Source organism: Heterostelium album, assembly GCF_000004825.1.
Source record: "Heterostelium album PN500 unplaced genomic scaffold PPL_scaffold8, whole genome shotgun sequence".
Lineage (NCBI taxonomy): Eukaryota > Evosea > Eumycetozoa > Acytosteliales > Acytosteliaceae > Heterostelium > Heterostelium album.
In genome coordinates this window covers 2,059,254-2,077,273 of record NW_008805070.1, presented here as the reverse complement: position 1 = coordinate 2,077,273, position 18,020 = coordinate 2,059,254, and the positions used below count along the sequence as shown (strand labels likewise).

The 18,020-nt window shown below is 30.7% G+C and overlaps 6 protein-coding genes across 6 annotated transcripts; 4 read left to right on the top strand and 2 right to left on the bottom strand.

The window, feature by feature from the left end:
• Nucleotides 1-142: 142 nt before the first annotated feature.
• PPL_08462 (uncharacterized protein) lies at nt 143-2,171 on the bottom strand (the record flags this gene model as incomplete). The annotated part of the gene is made up of 4 exons (XM_020579279.1): nt 143-161; nt 895-916; nt 1,526-1,650; nt 2,002-2,171. 4 exons carry the CDS (start codon nt 2,169-2,171, stop codon nt 143-145), a joined length of 336 nt encoding a protein of 111 aa, XP_020431118.1.
• Nucleotides 2,172-3,109: 938 nt separating this feature from the next.
• Nucleotides 3,110-3,734, bottom strand: PPL_08461 (uncharacterized protein; the record flags this gene model as incomplete). Its single annotated transcript, XM_020579278.1, has 3 exons — nt 3,110-3,313; nt 3,459-3,616; nt 3,719-3,734. The coding sequence occupies 3 exons, from the start codon at nt 3,732-3,734 to the stop codon at nt 3,110-3,112; spliced, it is 378 nt and encodes a 125-aa protein (XP_020431117.1).
• Nucleotides 3,735-4,046: 312 nt separating this feature from the next.
• PPL_08460 (uncharacterized protein) lies at nt 4,047-5,962 on the top strand (the record flags this gene model as incomplete). Its single annotated transcript, XM_020579277.1, has 2 exons — nt 4,047-4,557; nt 5,916-5,962. 2 exons carry the CDS (start codon nt 4,047-4,049, stop codon nt 5,960-5,962), a joined length of 558 nt encoding a protein of 185 aa, XP_020431116.1.
• A 2,202-nt stretch (nt 5,963-8,164) lies between these two features.
• On the top strand, nt 8,165-10,385 carry psiJ (PA14 domain-containing protein; the record flags this gene model as incomplete). Its single annotated transcript, XM_020579276.1, has 2 exons — nt 8,165-8,198; nt 8,320-10,385. The coding sequence occupies 2 exons, from the start codon at nt 8,165-8,167 to the stop codon at nt 10,383-10,385; spliced, it is 2,100 nt and encodes a 699-aa protein (XP_020431115.1).
• Nucleotides 10,386-11,010: 625 nt separating this feature from the next.
• Nucleotides 11,011-15,235, top strand: PPL_08458 (uncharacterized protein; the record flags this gene model as incomplete). The annotated part of the gene is made up of 10 exons (XM_020579275.1): nt 11,011-11,024; nt 11,502-11,552; nt 11,853-11,999; nt 12,074-12,133; nt 12,225-12,290; nt 12,353-12,511; nt 12,593-12,745; nt 12,838-12,903; nt 12,977-13,051; nt 13,129-15,235. 10 exons carry the CDS (start codon nt 11,011-11,013, stop codon nt 15,233-15,235), a joined length of 2,898 nt encoding a protein of 965 aa, XP_020431114.1.
• Nucleotides 15,236-16,893: 1,658 nt separating this feature from the next.
• PPL_08457 (uncharacterized protein) lies at nt 16,894-17,896 on the top strand (the record flags this gene model as incomplete). The annotated part of the gene is made up of 2 exons (XM_020579274.1): nt 16,894-16,924; nt 17,439-17,896. The coding sequence occupies 2 exons, from the start codon at nt 16,894-16,896 to the stop codon at nt 17,894-17,896; spliced, it is 489 nt and encodes a 162-aa protein (XP_020431113.1).
• Between the last annotated feature and the right edge of the window lie 124 nt (nt 17,897-18,020).

Here is an 18,020-nt window from a genome sequence, read left to right as displayed (position 1 = left end):
TTTCTTTTTTTTCTTTTTGTTTTGTTTTTGTTTTTCACAAAAAAATAAATACTATATATTTAATATTTTAAAAACCTTAAAATATCTTTTCTTTTCTTTTCTTTTCTTTTATATTATTTATTTATTAACAAATTAAATTAAATTAAATAACTAAATCTACTCTATATAACAAATTATAATTATATCTCTTTATTCAATCTCAAAAATATAAAATCAAAAAAAAATTTTATTGCACTTTAAATTGTTATTGTACAATAAAAAATTCAAATTATTTGGTTTTTTTAAAAAATTCAAAAAAAAAAAAAGCAAATTTTACCAACTTCTTCTCTTAAAACAGCGAAAAAAAATGAGGCGTTTGTTCAAAAAAAAAAAACAATTCAAAGATTTTTGGTTGTTTTTCTTTTAATTGTTATTTTTTTTTTTTTGTTCTTAAAATAACAAATAATGTTTTAAGTTTTCTAACATATAATATAATATGAAGTAATAACAATTATGACTAAAAAGTAAAGTAAAGTTATAAACTTAAAACTGAAAGCTAAAATTAACTTCCAACCACAAAATCTTCTGATTGAAAAGTTTTGTTGTTTTCACTGTTTAAAGAGAATTAAGGTGGAAGGGGTGTGGAACCAAAAAAAAAAAAAAAAAAGACGTTGTTTTTTTTACTGACTGGTTTTTTTTTTTTTGGTGTGTTAATTAGATTGATTAATTATTTGATTGATTGTTATTGATAATTTTATTTGTAGTTTGTTAGTTTATACTTATTCATAACCATTATTAATCATACAATCAATCAATCATAGATAATTGTACAATATTAATAATAATATTACCACACCCCACTATTCACTAATAACAATAATAAACACAATTATTTATAAATAATATAATACATACCGATATAATAGAGTGTATCTATCTTATTATTATTAATTAATTCCATACACGTTAAAAACAGCAGTAATTCAATTGAATTAATTAACAGATCAAAAATTAACTTTTATAGAAGTTATAAATTTTGATATTTGTTTTTGACAATAATTTGTAAAACCAACAAACAGATAGACAAACAAATATAAAAGACAATAAATAATAATTATTATAATCACAATTACAATCAATCAAAATCACAATCAAAATCAAAATTTTATTTATTTGTAGTTTATCTTTTTTTTCTTTTAAATATATTTTAAAATCTTTAAATTTTAGATATTTTATATAAAAACAAAACTTTTTAGATTTAGACCAAATCAAAAAAAACCATTTCTTTTTTAGATTTTTTCACTACTTTTTTTTTTTCAATTTCATATTTATTCAGATATCTTTTAATATATCTTAACTTGTATCTTATTTTCGTAAGTTTTTTGAACAATCTTTATTGTTGTTTTTGTTCAAACAAACATTCAAACATTGTAAAAACACAACACACAACATCAAAGCGCACAGTGAACAAGCAACCAACCTATAATATAAAAAACAATGGCGGTCGACAAAAGAAACGAAACAATAGATCCAAAGATAGAATCACTTTCGATGTATAAACAAATATTATGTATACCCTTTATAAATAATTCAATACCACTACATTTATCAGAGCCATTCAATGTCGATGTTGAATACGGCAGAATATCAGAGACAACACAAGATTTCGAACTATTAGATAAAAATTATAATTTAATTGAAAAAAGTAAGTGTTTATACCTGAAAAAACAAAACAAAACAAACACACCACAAGTGTGTGGAAAAGAGAATGTGTTACTGTTGTTTCTGAATTAGATTCAAATATTAATATTTCTTTTTCTTAATATATCTTATATAATTATAGTTAAAATAAGTAATATTGTAAATTTAGATTTAAATGGTGGTGCAGGTGGAAGTAATATAAGTTTGTCGAGTTCTAATGGATCGGTGAGTGGCGGTGGCAGTGGAAATACACCGCCGGCATCACCACAATCAACACCGAGAAAAGAGTCGTCCAAGGCCAATAGTTTGTTGGGAATTGACAGTGATTCTGCAGCGTCGGCGGCACACATCACAATCAGCAAGAGTTCGAAAGCCAGTATGATTCTCGGACTGAGTTCAGCATCGGGCGATGATTCATCGTCGTCCTCGTCGTCGGCATCGTCATCGCCAATGAATACACCAGTAAAAACATCGTCGAAAGCCAGTTCCATTCTCGGACTGTCGGACGACCTCCAACAGACGCCAACCGGCAGCGCCAGCTCCAACAAAAAGTTGGGATCGTCAACCATTCACTCGCCGAAATTCGGACTGCTTGCACGCTCTGCAAGCAACAGCAAAATACTATCGAGTCGCGTCGGTGACAAAGAGCAGTCGGGACAATCGAGTTCCGTCAATTCGTCGCCTGTGGGATCGGTCGGATCGTCGACGTCGTCGTCGGGCAACGGAAGTCCGTCGATGCTCGGATCGTCCACGGGAATGGGTGGAATGGTTGGATCGTCGCCACTCTCCCAATCGCTTGGCTACTCTTCTGGCAGCGGACTGCTAGGATCGTCGCCTGGTGGCAGTGGCGGCAGTTTGAGCGGCGGCAGTCCAAACTCACCATCGTTGCCGTCGTCGATCGCCAACATCTTCCCACTCCACTACAAATATATTTTCACCATACAAACAAAGACCATAAACTACTCGTTTAACGCGCGTGACAAAGAGGAATCGAGTCAGCTTGTCGATGCACTGAAACTGGTTGCACTCGGCAAGGCATTCCACACCGAAACACAGACAACTCTCGATGCCATCACCGAGGCATTGGAACTAGCAAACAAATGTAAATCTCCACCAATTCCACCACTTCCTCTTTCCCCTCCTCCACCACCACCTCATTTATTATAAATTGGCAAATCAAACCAAACCAATCAATCATTAATTAATTAGTAATATTTATAAAATTATAAAAGTTTTCTTTATAAAAACTTGGATAATAAAACCTTAATAAAAAAAACAAAACAATTCAAATTGTATTATAATCCTAACAAAATATCAATTAATCAATTTTCCATTCCTTTTTTGTGTTATCTAATCTAATTTGTTATAGCTCCAGAGTGTTTTGGATGTTTATGTGTAAATTGATTAACTTTTTTTCTAAATTATGTATTTATTTTCTGTGTGGTTTTGTTGCTTCTTCCAATCTGTCGTTGATCGATTTCGATTGGTTGTTGATATAATACAATACACCTAGTGAAAACAATACACTTGTGGTACCAGAAACTCTGTGTACAGAGGAAGTAACTATAAAAGTAATGACCAAACTGATAATGGCTTCAATCCATCTAATTTCTTTTTTAAGATTACCAACAAACTATAATAGTTGAATATGTATGTATGATAATGAATGAGTTTATATTAATAATCAATAATCATTTTACAATGTATAAACTTTCCTCTTTTTAAAAAGAGAGGAAGAGAATATTCATTATTCCATCAAACTAACTAAATTAACCTACAGTGATGAAGAAGAAGAAAAGTAATGAACCAACTAATCCACCGAGAATGGTACGAATTTCATTCGATCTGAAGAATGGTGCACCGATTTGCAATGCTCCGAAAACAATGACCCATGATAGTCCAGAGAGAACCAAAGATGATGAAGTAGATGGTTGATCTAAATTTTATCGATATTAAGTTCAAAGTCAAGATTAGATATTGAGGAATCTAGATATTGATTTGAGCTGCTACACTCATTGATCAATTATCAAATACATACCAAAGACTTTACCCATTTTTTCTATTTATGTATATAAAAAATTTAATTCAATTTATGATGATGATCAATCTAATTAAAAAATTTTTTTTTTTTTTTATTTCACATGAAAAAAAGGGTCTCTAAGACTTTGACCACCACCACCATAAAAACAATTTTTTTTTTCATAAACATCTGGCACACTGAAATAAAAGTCAAATCAAAAACGTTACTATCAATCAAATTAATTAAAATTTTCACACACTCCAGATAATCATTAATCAATAACAAAAAATATATCTTTTTTTTGATTTTATTTTATTTATTTTAAAGATTATATATATTATTACATATGTCATTGTCACAGTTAGATAAAGATGGAAGTGGAGGTCCTCCTTCATCACCAAAGTCAGGTAGTAGTAATACCGGAGGTTCAACAATCTCATCTTCCTCCAATCTAAATAGTCAATCATCACATTCCTCTAGTAGTAATATCAATCAGAGTGGCGGTATCAACAACAATAATAGTAGTAATAGCAGTCAATCAAATATTGGTATTGGTTCATCAAGTGGTACAAGCAGTAGTATTAACAATAATAACAATAGTAGTAACAATAATAATTATAGTAATTATATACCAAGTAAACTAAGTAGAAGTAATAGTTATGTACAGAATTTAAATAGACAAAATTATTTCTCGCAGCAGCAACAATCTTCGATATATACATATTTGGGCGATGGTGAACATCAGCTGCAACCACAACAACAGCAGTCTTTAAAATCAAGAATATTAAACACCTTCACATGCTATGTTTTCAAACCATTTTTAATTGGTGTATCAGGTTCATTTGGTTTAAGTGTTGGTAAGTGTAACCTTTTTCTAATGATGATCATCGATCATCTTGAATCAATAACAAATCAAATCAATCTCAAATCAAATACCTTGTAATCATGTTATAGATTTCACAAACTCAACTTTCTTAATTTTATTTCATTGTGGGTGGTTGGTTTGTCTTATAAGACAATTGTACGATAAGATTGTACAACCAACAGCAACTTTATAATTATCCTATCTTTCTTTTCATATTCTGTCATTACGTTAACTCGTTAAAATTTTTAAATTCCTCTTCAATTATTTTAAGAGTTTGTTTGTTTGTTTATTTATGAATTTTTGTCGATCGATTCAATTCAAGATTGTGAACAAGTTGTTTTAACTGTCTATTGAATATGAACCAACCAGATTCATATTTTATTTTCCAGAATCGAATCGAATGTGTGATGGAGTGTGTTTTTCCCAACGATTTCTGCATAGTTTATATATATAATTCACCAGTTCAACTCCCACCCAACCAAATTTCACCTGATAAATTTATCCATCCCATTCCAATATATATAATTTAAATTTAACGTAACTACGATAATCTTAAATTAAATTTTGGAGAGTGAAGAAGATTTGTTGATGATAATGATGATGAGGTTGTTAGTATTGGTATACCAAACAACACTTTCTGTTTCACATCTTTTATTTATATATACAATTAAATCACAACCAATAACCTAAATAAAGACTGGCTGGAAGTAAAGAAGTAAAGGAGGAAGTAGTAACAATAGATTCACAAACAACAACAAAACACGAACCACAAAAATTTAAATTGTTCCCAAACACATTAATTCGAATTCAGTAATTACCAACAACAACACAACTCAAATAATAATTTGATCAAATACACCTCTACAGCTTTAACTAACAATAATACCTGATCTTTCTACCACTTTTTTGAAATGAAAAACAATATTATTATCATTTAATATGTATAGGATATGTTTTATTTGATTTTGCGTGTAACAAACTGAATAGAATCAAGCCATAATGCATTGTCCAAATTATCTTTTCTACCACCACTACCACCGCCTGATACAATTTTTAGTAGATATAAAACTCAATCAAAGATCGTATATCTTTTCCAAACCAACACACAATCCTTTTGGTTTTGTTTTTAAAATATTAACAGAAATCTCACTTCTTACAATAATAACAATAATATTACACTCTTTTAATAATAAATTTAATACAAAAGGTATTGCAAAGTGAATTATATATTTAAATCATAATAGTAAGTGGTTTTGATGGTTCAGCGCTGCCCATTATCACCAATTCCATTTCCACCCATTTAAAATCTTTTTATCCCCACATATTGTTCGTTGTTGTATATTTATTTAGGTGGTGTATTGAATGCACTTCATCTCTGTATTAAAATTATTTATTAAACTAATCAAGATTCAAGATTGAGATGTGTTTTTGTTATTGTTGTTATTGTTGAGTGTTGAATCACCATCATTTTTATTTTATTTCTTTTGAACTTAATATATATATTGACAACATTAGATGAACAATCATACACACACACACAACCAACTTCTATAACAAACATGACGACTGTAGCATTAATGTGTTAAAAATGGTAAAGTTTAATTCTATTAATTCTTTCACATCGAGTTGATCAGAACTTTCCTCCGGATCAACAACAAAATTTATATATAATTGTAATAATAAAACACGATATAATTTAATTGGTGGGTTCAACATTACAATAACAATCAAAATCATAGAGAGTAAAAATTATTTGTTTCCAAATAACAAATAAATAATCCAATAATAAAATTGTGTATTGTTGTTGTTGTGTTTAGATTTATTTTGTTAACACTTGTTGGTGTGTTGTGTTGCTGTGTTTTGTTACTAGATTTAGTGTATATATAATGTTTGACCATTTTAAAAATGGTTACCAAAATGAAAGCACTGAGAGTTGAGATTATAATCATGATTTCTGAAAAATATAAATACACACACTCTCTCACACTCTTTCATTATATAAATATGGTTTGATTAGATCAATGTTGATATAACAAGTTAAATTTTTATAATGGTTATCGTTGTTGTGTAAGGTTATGAATTTAAAAGCATTTCCACAAACATTATATCAATTATAATTATTTTGCTTTTACATCAGTTAAGTAACACCATATTTTAATCACAAGAAAACACACAGACATATATATAAAACACACTTGCACACTCACACACCCACACTCACTCACACAAATTTATTTATTTGCATATAAATATGTTTGAGTGAAAAGCAACACACTCACCCAACAATTGATGAAATCAAAATCAAGTTATTCGATATTGATAGAATGAACAAGGTTTTCAGCAGCAGCAGGTGGTATTTAAACACTATTATGTTTATAAATGCCTGACTGACTGACTGCACCGTATAGAAAAGTATTCCGCATCCATCACTCCACCACCACCGCTTTATGAAATAGAATGTTGTTAATGGAATAGTAAATATATATGTGTTCTTACAGATATTAATAGACACATTTTATTTCATTTATGTTCCCTCAGATTGCTTTACAATCACTTACTACTATTCCAAATGATTGGTTATTGGTGTTGATTTGGAATTTAGATTTAACTTTTTGTGGGTAGTTTGGGTTGGGTTGATTGTTAATCAGTTAAGTGATACAATTAGATTATTAAAAATTTTGATGATTGTTGTTGTTGTTATTGTTGTTATTGCGCTCTACTCTTAATACCACCACAACCACAACCACCAGTTCTATTACTACCACCACTTACTTCTATATCAAATATATATTTATATTTATATATAGGTGGGTGATTACTGTTGGTTGATAATTCATCACAACCATCATTTAAGTCGATGTGTTTAGTTTAGTTTGGTTGTTATTAATAAAACTGAAACAAATATAAATAAAATAAAGAATAATTTAGTAATTTATTTATTTTTGTTTTGTTTTGTTTCCACCTCTTACACAAACCAACAAGTTGGTAACCTCTATTAAAAAAACAACAACAACAATAAACCAATATAACATCACAATCTCAATCACTGTTAATATTCAAATTATTTTGATCAATAGATAAGATATAGAATTATTTAAATAACAAAAATTCTATTTTCCAACATAAAATTAATTGTTGTATCTTTATTTTTTGTTTTTATAAATTGTTTTTTGCTTTTTTGTGGTGTCAGTCTTGGTTATATATTGTATACTAGTTGTCTTCTACTGGTAACTTACTTTGGTCAACCTATACACCATTCGCCATCACCAAACCAATTCAAAATTCTCAACAAACCAACTACAAATTATAAAAAAACCAACACTCCACTTTTATCATCATTTAAATAAATTAAAAATAACAATCAATCAAACACCAAACAATAATAAAACAATCCAAGATACGATTGATCAATAATTTCCATTCATCATTAATAATTAAAGAATAATAAATAGTTTTCTAGATTTATAATAATAAAATAGAAATAAAATAATCTAATAGAAATAATTTAAAGATAATTGTTTCCCATTGTAGGGACTAAATATATTTTCTTAAAATAAATAACAACAACAAAACAAAACAAAATAAAATAACAATAAAAAATGAGATACTTTATTTTATTAATAGTATGTCTCTGTATTTATAGAGTGTATTCTCAGAGTATGTAATCAATCAACCAACTTTTTTAAAAAAAATATCAAATTAATTAATTTCTTTTTTCACCAATAATAATAATATTATTATTTTAATATTATAGATACAGTCCAAATGTCGGTTAATATTTTTGATCATACACCTCAGAGAAATCCAGATTTTGAGGTCGATAATCCAAATATAGTTGTCAAAAATTTGGTTCAAAGTACTTTGAGTGCACAGAGAAAGCCGGTTTTCTGTTGTGGTAACAGTCCTTCCAAATATTCAATCATTCACAACAGTACAACTTTTGACAGTTGGTTCACAAGCACACCCGGTATCAACATTCCCATTCAATATAACCTCACATTGCAACAGAATCTCACCACACCGGATATCTACTACTATAGAAACGATGCATTCTTCCCCATCAATAAAATGGGTTGGGATGTCGAAGGTGCAGACCCCGGACACGTCCAATACAGAGATGGTGCCGGCAACGTTCAGAATTTCCATTTCTGTATGGTACTGAGTGCACGTTTCACCTACAAGGGTGGTGAAGTTTTCAACTTTGTCGGTGACGACGACGTCTGGGTGTTCATCGAAGGCAATCTCGCTCTTGACTTGGGTGGTCCCCACGATGCTGCATCGGGATCGATCATCCTCGACAACTTGCCATATCTCACCAAGGGTAGAGACGCTCACTTTGACTTTTTCTATTGTGAACGTCACACCGTTGAATCGCACATCCAAATCTCCACATCGTTGGAATTGAAGTGTGGATACACCGATTATTGTGGTGTCTGCGAGGGTGACGGAAGCTCGTGTTGTAGCAATGCCATGTGTGACGATTTGAATGCTTGTACCACTGACAGATGTCCACCACCTTCAACACCATTGGCACCGGGTCTCACCAAATTCGACCCTAAGGTGATGTGTATCCATACTCCCAAGAATTGTTCGGGTAGCGATCCATGTCAAACCTACACCTGTAATACTCAGAGCGGACAATGTAATTCCGACCCAGTCAATTGTATCAAAGGTTGTTTCGATGGTGTCTGTAATTCAAATTTGGGTGGTTGCACCTACACCAATCTCTGTCCGGAATCCACCTGTAAGAAGTTTGTCCAATGTAAGGTATCGAACAACACCTGTGAGTATCAAACATTGAATTGCGACGACAAGAATCCATGTACTTCCGATTCTTGTATGGAGGGAGTGGGTTGCCAGAACATCATGAAGATCTGTGATGACAACGATCCATGTACTACCGACTCCTGTTCCACCTCCGACGGTTCCTGTGTATTCACCAAGATTCCCAACTGCCAATCGTGTACTTCCACCACCAGCTGCGTGCCAAAGGATAAATGCACCAAGAGTGAATGCGATCCAAACAATCCAGGAAAATGTATTGAATCGCCACTTTGCAATGATAACAACTTGTGTACCGACGACTTGTGTAATGCCAACGGAACATGTGACTTTGTCAAGCGATGCACTGCAACCGATCCACTTTGTTTCACCACCTCCTGTAACAAGACTGGAACATGTGATCAAGTCCCGATTGTCAATTGTGACGACGAGAACAAATGTACAATCGATAGCTGTTCTCAGGGTAAATGTAGCCACGAGATGATGGTGTGTGACGACCACAATCCATGTACCGTCGACACATGTAGTGCCAGCGTCGGTTGCGTATTCACCCCTGTGGTTTGTCCAAACAAGACCGTCTGTGAGATCGGTGTTTGCTTCGTCAACAACGGTACCTGTGGATTCAAACAACGTGAGTGTCCAACCAAGAACTTCTGTATCACCGGTGTCTGTGACTTGCGTGCCGGCGACTGTATCGAGTACAACAAGACTTGCGTGCCACAAGGAAGATCCGCCTGTAACAAGGGTGTCTGCAATTTCGAGACTCAGAAATGTGAGGATCATGAATACGATCCACTGCCATTCGATTGTCAACCGGCTGCCGTCAAGGCTGGTGTTGCCATTGGTGCCGCTGCCATCGCCGGTATTGTCATCGGTGGTGCTGCCGCTCTTGCATTGGCCGCCTTCGGTGGTAAGGCTGGTTACGATGCCTGGAAGTCGAGTCAGGCTGCCAAGATGGCTGTAAGCGCAGAGAATCCACTCTACGTTCCAAATCCAAATCAAGGTACCAACCCATTATTCCAATCGCCATCTACGTAGTTCAGAATGAAGTATCTTTTTTTAAAAACAAATAATATTTAAAATCTTTATTCAAACAAATAATCAATCAATCAATCAATCAAACAACAAAACTCAGCTAAATCATTATTGTCATAACTAACTAACTAACAATCAAACAAACAAAATCAAACAAACAAACTGAATACAATACAATCTCATCACATCACTTCTCCTTCAACTCCAAGAAATGATAATAATAAGATATCTTATTACTTATTGTAACTCACCTATAAATATATATACTCTCACATCGAAAACATTTGTTATATTAATATCACTTTAATAAATATGGAAAATTATATCCAAAAAAAAACAATCTTAAAATTTTTTCGAACTTTATTACTATAACTACATGTGAGAAACAACAGCATGAACTTCTTTTATGACTTTAAATCTTGATTCAACATTAAAACTAAGTTTTATTCATTATTAACTCACAACTATAAATAATAGATTTAAATAGATATATGTTACAAATAATTTATATTTCACAAATGTCAAATTATAAAGTTGATTTTCATTTTTAGGCTTTGCAAAAAATCAAAGAAAATACTTGTTAATTTGTTTGCGTGATCACATATAATAAAAAACTGGGTGATCACAAATGGGTAAGACCTGGTTTTTGAATATTTGTTTTTTTTTGATGAAATTTATCGGTTTTTTAAATTTTTTAAAGGAGATAGGGTTGATCATCCAATTCATCAATAGAATTTGGCATGATCTGATTTAAACACCCAAAAATAAAAAACACCCCATCTTTGATCTTTTTGGTGAATGGTCGTCGTAAAAAATTCTTTAAAAAAAAAACGGGCTTTATTAATAATAACAAAACACTTTTAATTCTGGTATTATTAATATTATTAAGTTATGTTGTGCATGCCCAGTCAATCAATTCTCATCATTCAAAGTTAGCTAGCTTTATATATTTATTTCTTTTGCAAACACAAACTTTTTTTTGAAAACATTATCTTTGCAATCTTTTAACTAGTTAGAAAAAAGAAATAAATATATATCTATAACTAATATGATAGAATCATCTAGATTTATTTATTCAATATTTATATTTATATTTATTTGTAGTTTTAATTATAATAGCAATTCTATATATGTCTCTTCTGCACAAATAACAAATTCAACAGAATGTACGTGTTTGATCAATCCAATTAACAAATATAATAAACAACCCACTTACATACTAATAAACTAATTACACACAATTTTTAGATGATAATCTATTACAAATTATAAGTTATTTTAATTTATCATCTTTTTATCCATCACCAAATACAACATCTATATGCTCGAAATCTTCTATTATTCTTTGTGATTCGGGAAGTGTAAGAAATCTGTATGTAAAGAAAAGAAATCTGTAAAAACAATCATTGATTAAGAATAATCAGTAGTTTTTAACTTAATCTATTTAAACCTTCCTTACTTTACTTATAGTGCTCTAAATGGAACAGGATCAACCATTATTCAATCAAATTTTTTTGAAAACTTTACAAAATTATATTCATTGGCACTCGACTCTGTCGAACCACCAAGTACATTCCTAATTGACTTAAATAAATATAATCCAAATGTCAAATATCTGTAAGTTAACATTACATAAACATCCAAACAACTAGGGTTTGATATTAACACAAACATTTTAAATACCTTTTTAGACAATGTAATCGTTGTAATATTACCAAAATAGATAATGTAGCACTATATTATATTAGATTGTAAGTATTTTCTTTGTTTTAAAAACAAACTGACTGCATTTTCTAGAAACACATTTAATTTCTAATTTATTTTTATTTTAATCAAAAAAAGGATATTACGTAATAATCCAATTAGTGGTACTATAACTTCAAGAGCTCTTGGATACATACAATATTTGTAAATATTAACCAAATGCTTTAAAGAAAAAATATACTGATAAATTTCTTTAATTATTGTAGTGATTACACAGCAACTGACAGTATATATAGAAAAGATGTTCATTTTTCTGGTAAAACACCATTTCCTGATACTAATTGGAAATATCCAGAGAGTGTTTTTGGTCATTTATCATCTTTACCAGACTTGACTGGTTTTTCATCTAGTTCATTTAAACAAGTGTAAGTAGTAGCTCTATAGTTATGTTTATCATCTTGGAATCAATCAATTTATTTATCATTTTTTAACTTTAAAATCTATAGAGTTTTCGAATTTGGACCGAATTTCATTTCCCCGCCTGACTTTAGCAATATGTCAACTTGGCGCGATATAAACGATTTAACACTTATCGATAATAATGTAAACAAAGTAACCATTACAAACTTTCCATTTGAAGCATTAAATATAAAATTTTTGTAAGTATTTACTTTCTTTATTAATTAAACCATTTCCCAACCATCCTAAACTAAACCAAACTAATTCATATTTATTACTCTTTTATTTATAGAACATTAAAAGGTATCGATTTTGAAACACCATCAAAATTTTTGAATATGAGTCTGATACCTCAAATGTAAGTAATTATAAATAATATTTTTATTACTTATTTATTAATTATTTTTGTTAATTTCTTATTATATATATAGAACAATAGATAAATGTAATTTAAATATAAATGGTGAAATACCATTCTCTTTACTTCACCCTGAACTGGCATCATTGTAAATAATTAATTAACACAACATTCATTGTTATTATTTAAAAATACTAATATGCATTTTTGTTTAATTAATTTTAGTACATTTACCTCTAGTAATATTACAAAAATGATAGATTTAACACTATTTTCAGATAATTTACTATCTGTTATTGGATTGAATGGAAATCAAATAGCTGGTGAATTACCTCCAAATCCAAGATTTTTCGCTCTTGAGGTGTTTGGAAACAAACTTACTGGATCTATTCCATCGGAATATTGTTACACCTATAGTAAACTTGGTAATAATTTGTTGAGTGGTGATCTTCCAAGTTGTTATGTTTGTCATTTGCGAGATCCTATTGCTCGTTCCTACATCGCTGGAAACAACTTTAACAACTACCAAGATAGCTGGACAACCTCTCAATATCCACCATGTACCACCGCAAAAGTAACTAGCTTGTCGAAACTCTCAAAACTAAGTTCACTCACTATCACCGGTGTCGACTTGGGTTGGACCAGTACCTTGCTCTATTTCCCATCAACATCCAACCCGTTGGAACAACCTTTTGTATCATATCCACGCGCCAACTCAATCATCAACGTAGCTGCCAACGGTCCCTACTACAATCTTCTGCTTTCGAAAGGATATCTTAATTTCACACTGTTGGATATCAATCAAAATTTTATTTTGCCACTGGAAGAGTCTGGTCCGATTGTGTACAACATCTCAGTCTATCCCTATGGTAACGTGGGATACAGTTTCTTTATCATTGGTAAATCATTTGGTTCATCGACTGTCAACATCTCCATTACCTTTGGTCAGCTTCCATGCTATGCAACAACGGTCAGTGGCGATGCCGTCGAGTGTCTTCTCTACGGTGATAGCATTCCAGAAAATCAATACACTGTCACCGTTTCAACGAAATTAACGAATGGATCGATTGCCTCAACAACGACAAGCTATTGGTTCAAACGAACATTTCCTTTCATAACAGCGATAAAATCATGTCCGTTGGCAGGTGGACTTGTCACTCTCTACGGTAGCTTTGGTCCGATTCACAACGATTCTTCAGTCACAATCGGCAAGCTAGATTGTGCAATTCAGAATATCAGCGACTCGTTGATCGTTTGCAATTTGGATACACCGGGAACACCAGGCCCGAAAAATGTTTCACTCATTGTCAACCTGGTTTCTTGGAAAGCGATGGACTATTTCATGTATGAAGGTGAATTTACTTGCGATAGCAATTGCAACGGTCATGGATTCTGTCAGAACGGATTCTGTCTGTGCTATAAAGGCTATGTTGGTGCAGCTTGTGCAGACATCCAACAAAGTGGTACCGGCATCACAATGAATACAACTGGCGACGGTACAACCATAACCACCAACGACTCTGACACCTCCGATGTCAAGTTCAACTTTGTACTTCGTTCCATCGTTGAATTCTCTGGCGTGCGAGAAACAATAAGAACTCTGGCACTCAAGAATTGGACATTCACCGGGGTAACAAACTACCAGAACTTCTCACAGTTTGGATATTACACGCTATTCGAAACAGCGAATATCAGTTACACCATTCAACAATTCAATGTTGCGACACAGCTGCAATTCGCAGGCTCCACTCTCCAAATGGAGAAAGACACAATTAAACTCTCGGTGAAAGTAGAGAATTGGCGGTATCTCGGCAAGTTGAATACGATCCAAGTGGTTCTCGAATCGAATATGGTGTTGCCAAGCGACTACGATCCCTCGGATCCATGCAGTAAGACGCTGATCAACACATTCGGTGAAACCACTCTCAACTACCTGTCGTTCGAACATAACGGTGTGGTTATGTACGGTCGGTTCATGGATAAGGTGCTCTCCGATGGTCGTCCCACCTTCAGTGTCGCACAGGTGTTGAATCAAGGTCCCACTTCGATCATCGTTGGAATCAACTTCCCCTATTGCAATGAATGTATTCTCGACCCTGATTTCTCACTGCTCGTGAAACCGGACCGCTCCAACAGCGACGATGCCTGTTCGAACCAATCGACCAGCCAAAAACAATTCAAATGGCTACTACCTACCGTCATCGTTGTTTCAATCGTCGGAGCAGCAGCAATCATCACAATCTTGGTATTCACAATTAAATCAAGATTCTTTATTAAATTTACAAAAGAAGCTGGTTTAGTTTGTTTTAAAAAGAGAAAATCAATGAAATAAAATAAAGGGGTAATAAATAAATATCTTTTTATTTTATTTTTGTACTTATAATTATACACATTAGCAATCCTCTAATTTTTTGTTTTAGATAATTTATATTTATAAAAAAATACAATACAGTCTTCCTTTGTTTAAAAAACTACATGATTTATCATATAATTCATTTCAAAAATAAAAAAATAATAATAAAATTAAAATTAATATTTTATTTATTGAGCTTTAGAAAGTAAAAAAGATTTCAAAGATATGAAACTTTATTTTGAATGACAGAGAAATTTGCAAAAAAAAATTAAAAAAAAAAATTATAAATAGTCAGTAATTTATAAAAATTTTCAAAATGCAAAATTTTTTTTTTTTAAATTTAAAAAAAATTATTCGACTTACTTGTTGAATGAATTTAAGTTCATTGTTTGATCAACCAAGCCTTCAACGTTTAATTCTTACCAGACATTTACACTTTAATAATGGAGAGTACAAAGAGTGGTATTACTTCAAGTCAAATCGCTCATTTCTTTTATAAGTAGAACTATTAACTATTAGATACCATCTGTATATCCAGCGACTGTCTGGTGAGATGTCTAAAGTTGATTGGCACAATTGGAGTGTGGCTTTGTTGGAATCTTACATGGCGGAGGATCTTCCATATTCCTAACATTGCCGTTGAGTATGGGTGGGTACATATCTTTAATTTTTAAAAAAAAAATAGTAGAAAATTAGAAATATTAAAAAAAAGAATTTAGAAATAAAAAAAAAAGTTTACTTACAAGTATTATGATATGATCCTTTGATCCATATCAATCACCTCAAAACTGATTAAAAGGAATGAATTAATCACCCTTTTATACTTTTTTTTTTAATTATAATTATATTTTTAAAAAAAAAAAATTAATTTATTTAAAATTAATTAAAAATTTAGGAGAATTAAAGAATGATCGTCTTCCTTTTCTAACTATTTGCAACTATAATTGATAAAATGAAGTTTATTTAAGAAAAAAAAACTCATTATCAGATAGATGTTTATCAAAATAGTACTATTTTTATCACATTTTACTACCTGTAGTATTGGGGTGAATGAATTAGATATGAAATAGGGTTTGTAGAGTATTTTTTTTAATATGACATCATACAAACATTCTCTCTAACCTACACATATGTTAAATAATCAACCTCCAAAGCCTGGTAATAAAGCTCAAGCTAAAAAATATTTGCATTTTATAAACTTAAACTTTCACTTTTATAGCAAACATGTATTTTTTGAATTTAATGTTAAAAAATTTGGATCAGAAAACAGACATCTTTATTCATTTTTATAAATATTGTTGATTATTATTTATCAATAAATATATTTATCAAAAGTTGAAAATTTGTAAACAAAATCAGCAGCAATGATTGATCATTAGTTGTTCATGTAGTCAGTTTGGATTGAATAAATCAACATCAACTAAATAATATTAAAGTTAATTAAGCTAGACACAAAATAATAATAACTTTATTTAACCTAGTTAATCAGGGTCTCTTGTTAAATATCTATTCCGCTAGTTGCTGATCATTGATTTTCTCATATAAATTTCCCATATTACAATAACCATTTTTTGAACACAAATTTTTGATTGAAGATCTTTGAGAATTTGATTGAATCTTTCATAACATTGATAAATATGTCTGTCCCTGTATTCTTTGATCTCTCGGGTTTGGTGTAGTTTGCTCCGAACTCCGATGAAGATTGGAAAACTCATTTTCCCTAACGAAAAATAAACGCCAAACTCTTTCAAATTTATTTTCAAGAATAAAACTTTATAATCTAAATCTACTATAAAAATGCTTTCTATTATCTAATTTTTATTAAAATCCAAGTAGGTTTGATATTTTATTATATTTTATAATATTAATCTCTATTGCTACAACTTAAAAAAAAATTTGTGAAAAACAGCTCAACCACTATCATTGAAAAAAATTTAACATATTTTAAATGACTGTTATCGAATTAATGATAAAACTGCCACCAAATTTCACTTTCAACTTTTTTTCACATTTTTATTTTTTTTGTATTTATTTTTTGTTTTAATCATAGAATAAACAACAAAGTTAAATATTACTACTATTATAATTACTACTACTACTACTACAGCGGTGTAATATAATATAAACTCACAGCAGCATTGCAATAAACACACACATACACATATATACATATAATATAAAGTCACGTCAAAAATGATATTTCAAAACTTTTTAAGAGGATTCGCTTTTAAGATGCTCGAAGAGAATCTCGTAGAGAAGTTGGCTTCAAATAAAAGATTTCAATATCTCTCATTGCTGCTGAGAGATAAATCAAGAGAGCTCTTTAAGGATAATCATAAGCATCCAGAGATTAAAGACAATACTAGAAATCCATACAATAACCATAACAACAAATATAACAATTACAATAACAATAACATCTATAACAATTATAATAACAACAACAGATATAACAGTCAAAGCAATAACAATAACAACTATAACAATTACAATAATAACAACAATTATAACTATAGACAACAAAATCATCAACAACAACAACAACAACAACAGCAACAACAAAATCAACAACCAAAGAGTTTTTCAGAAATTTTTAGAGAAGAGATGGAAAAAGAAATGAATAAAAAAATGAAAAAATAGATAGATATATATTGATTCGATTCAATGTTAGTTATTACAAATCAATTATATCTTTTTTCTTTTTTTTTCTTTTACTATTTATTAAATTCTTTCTTTTGTATTTATTTATTTGAACATTTATTTA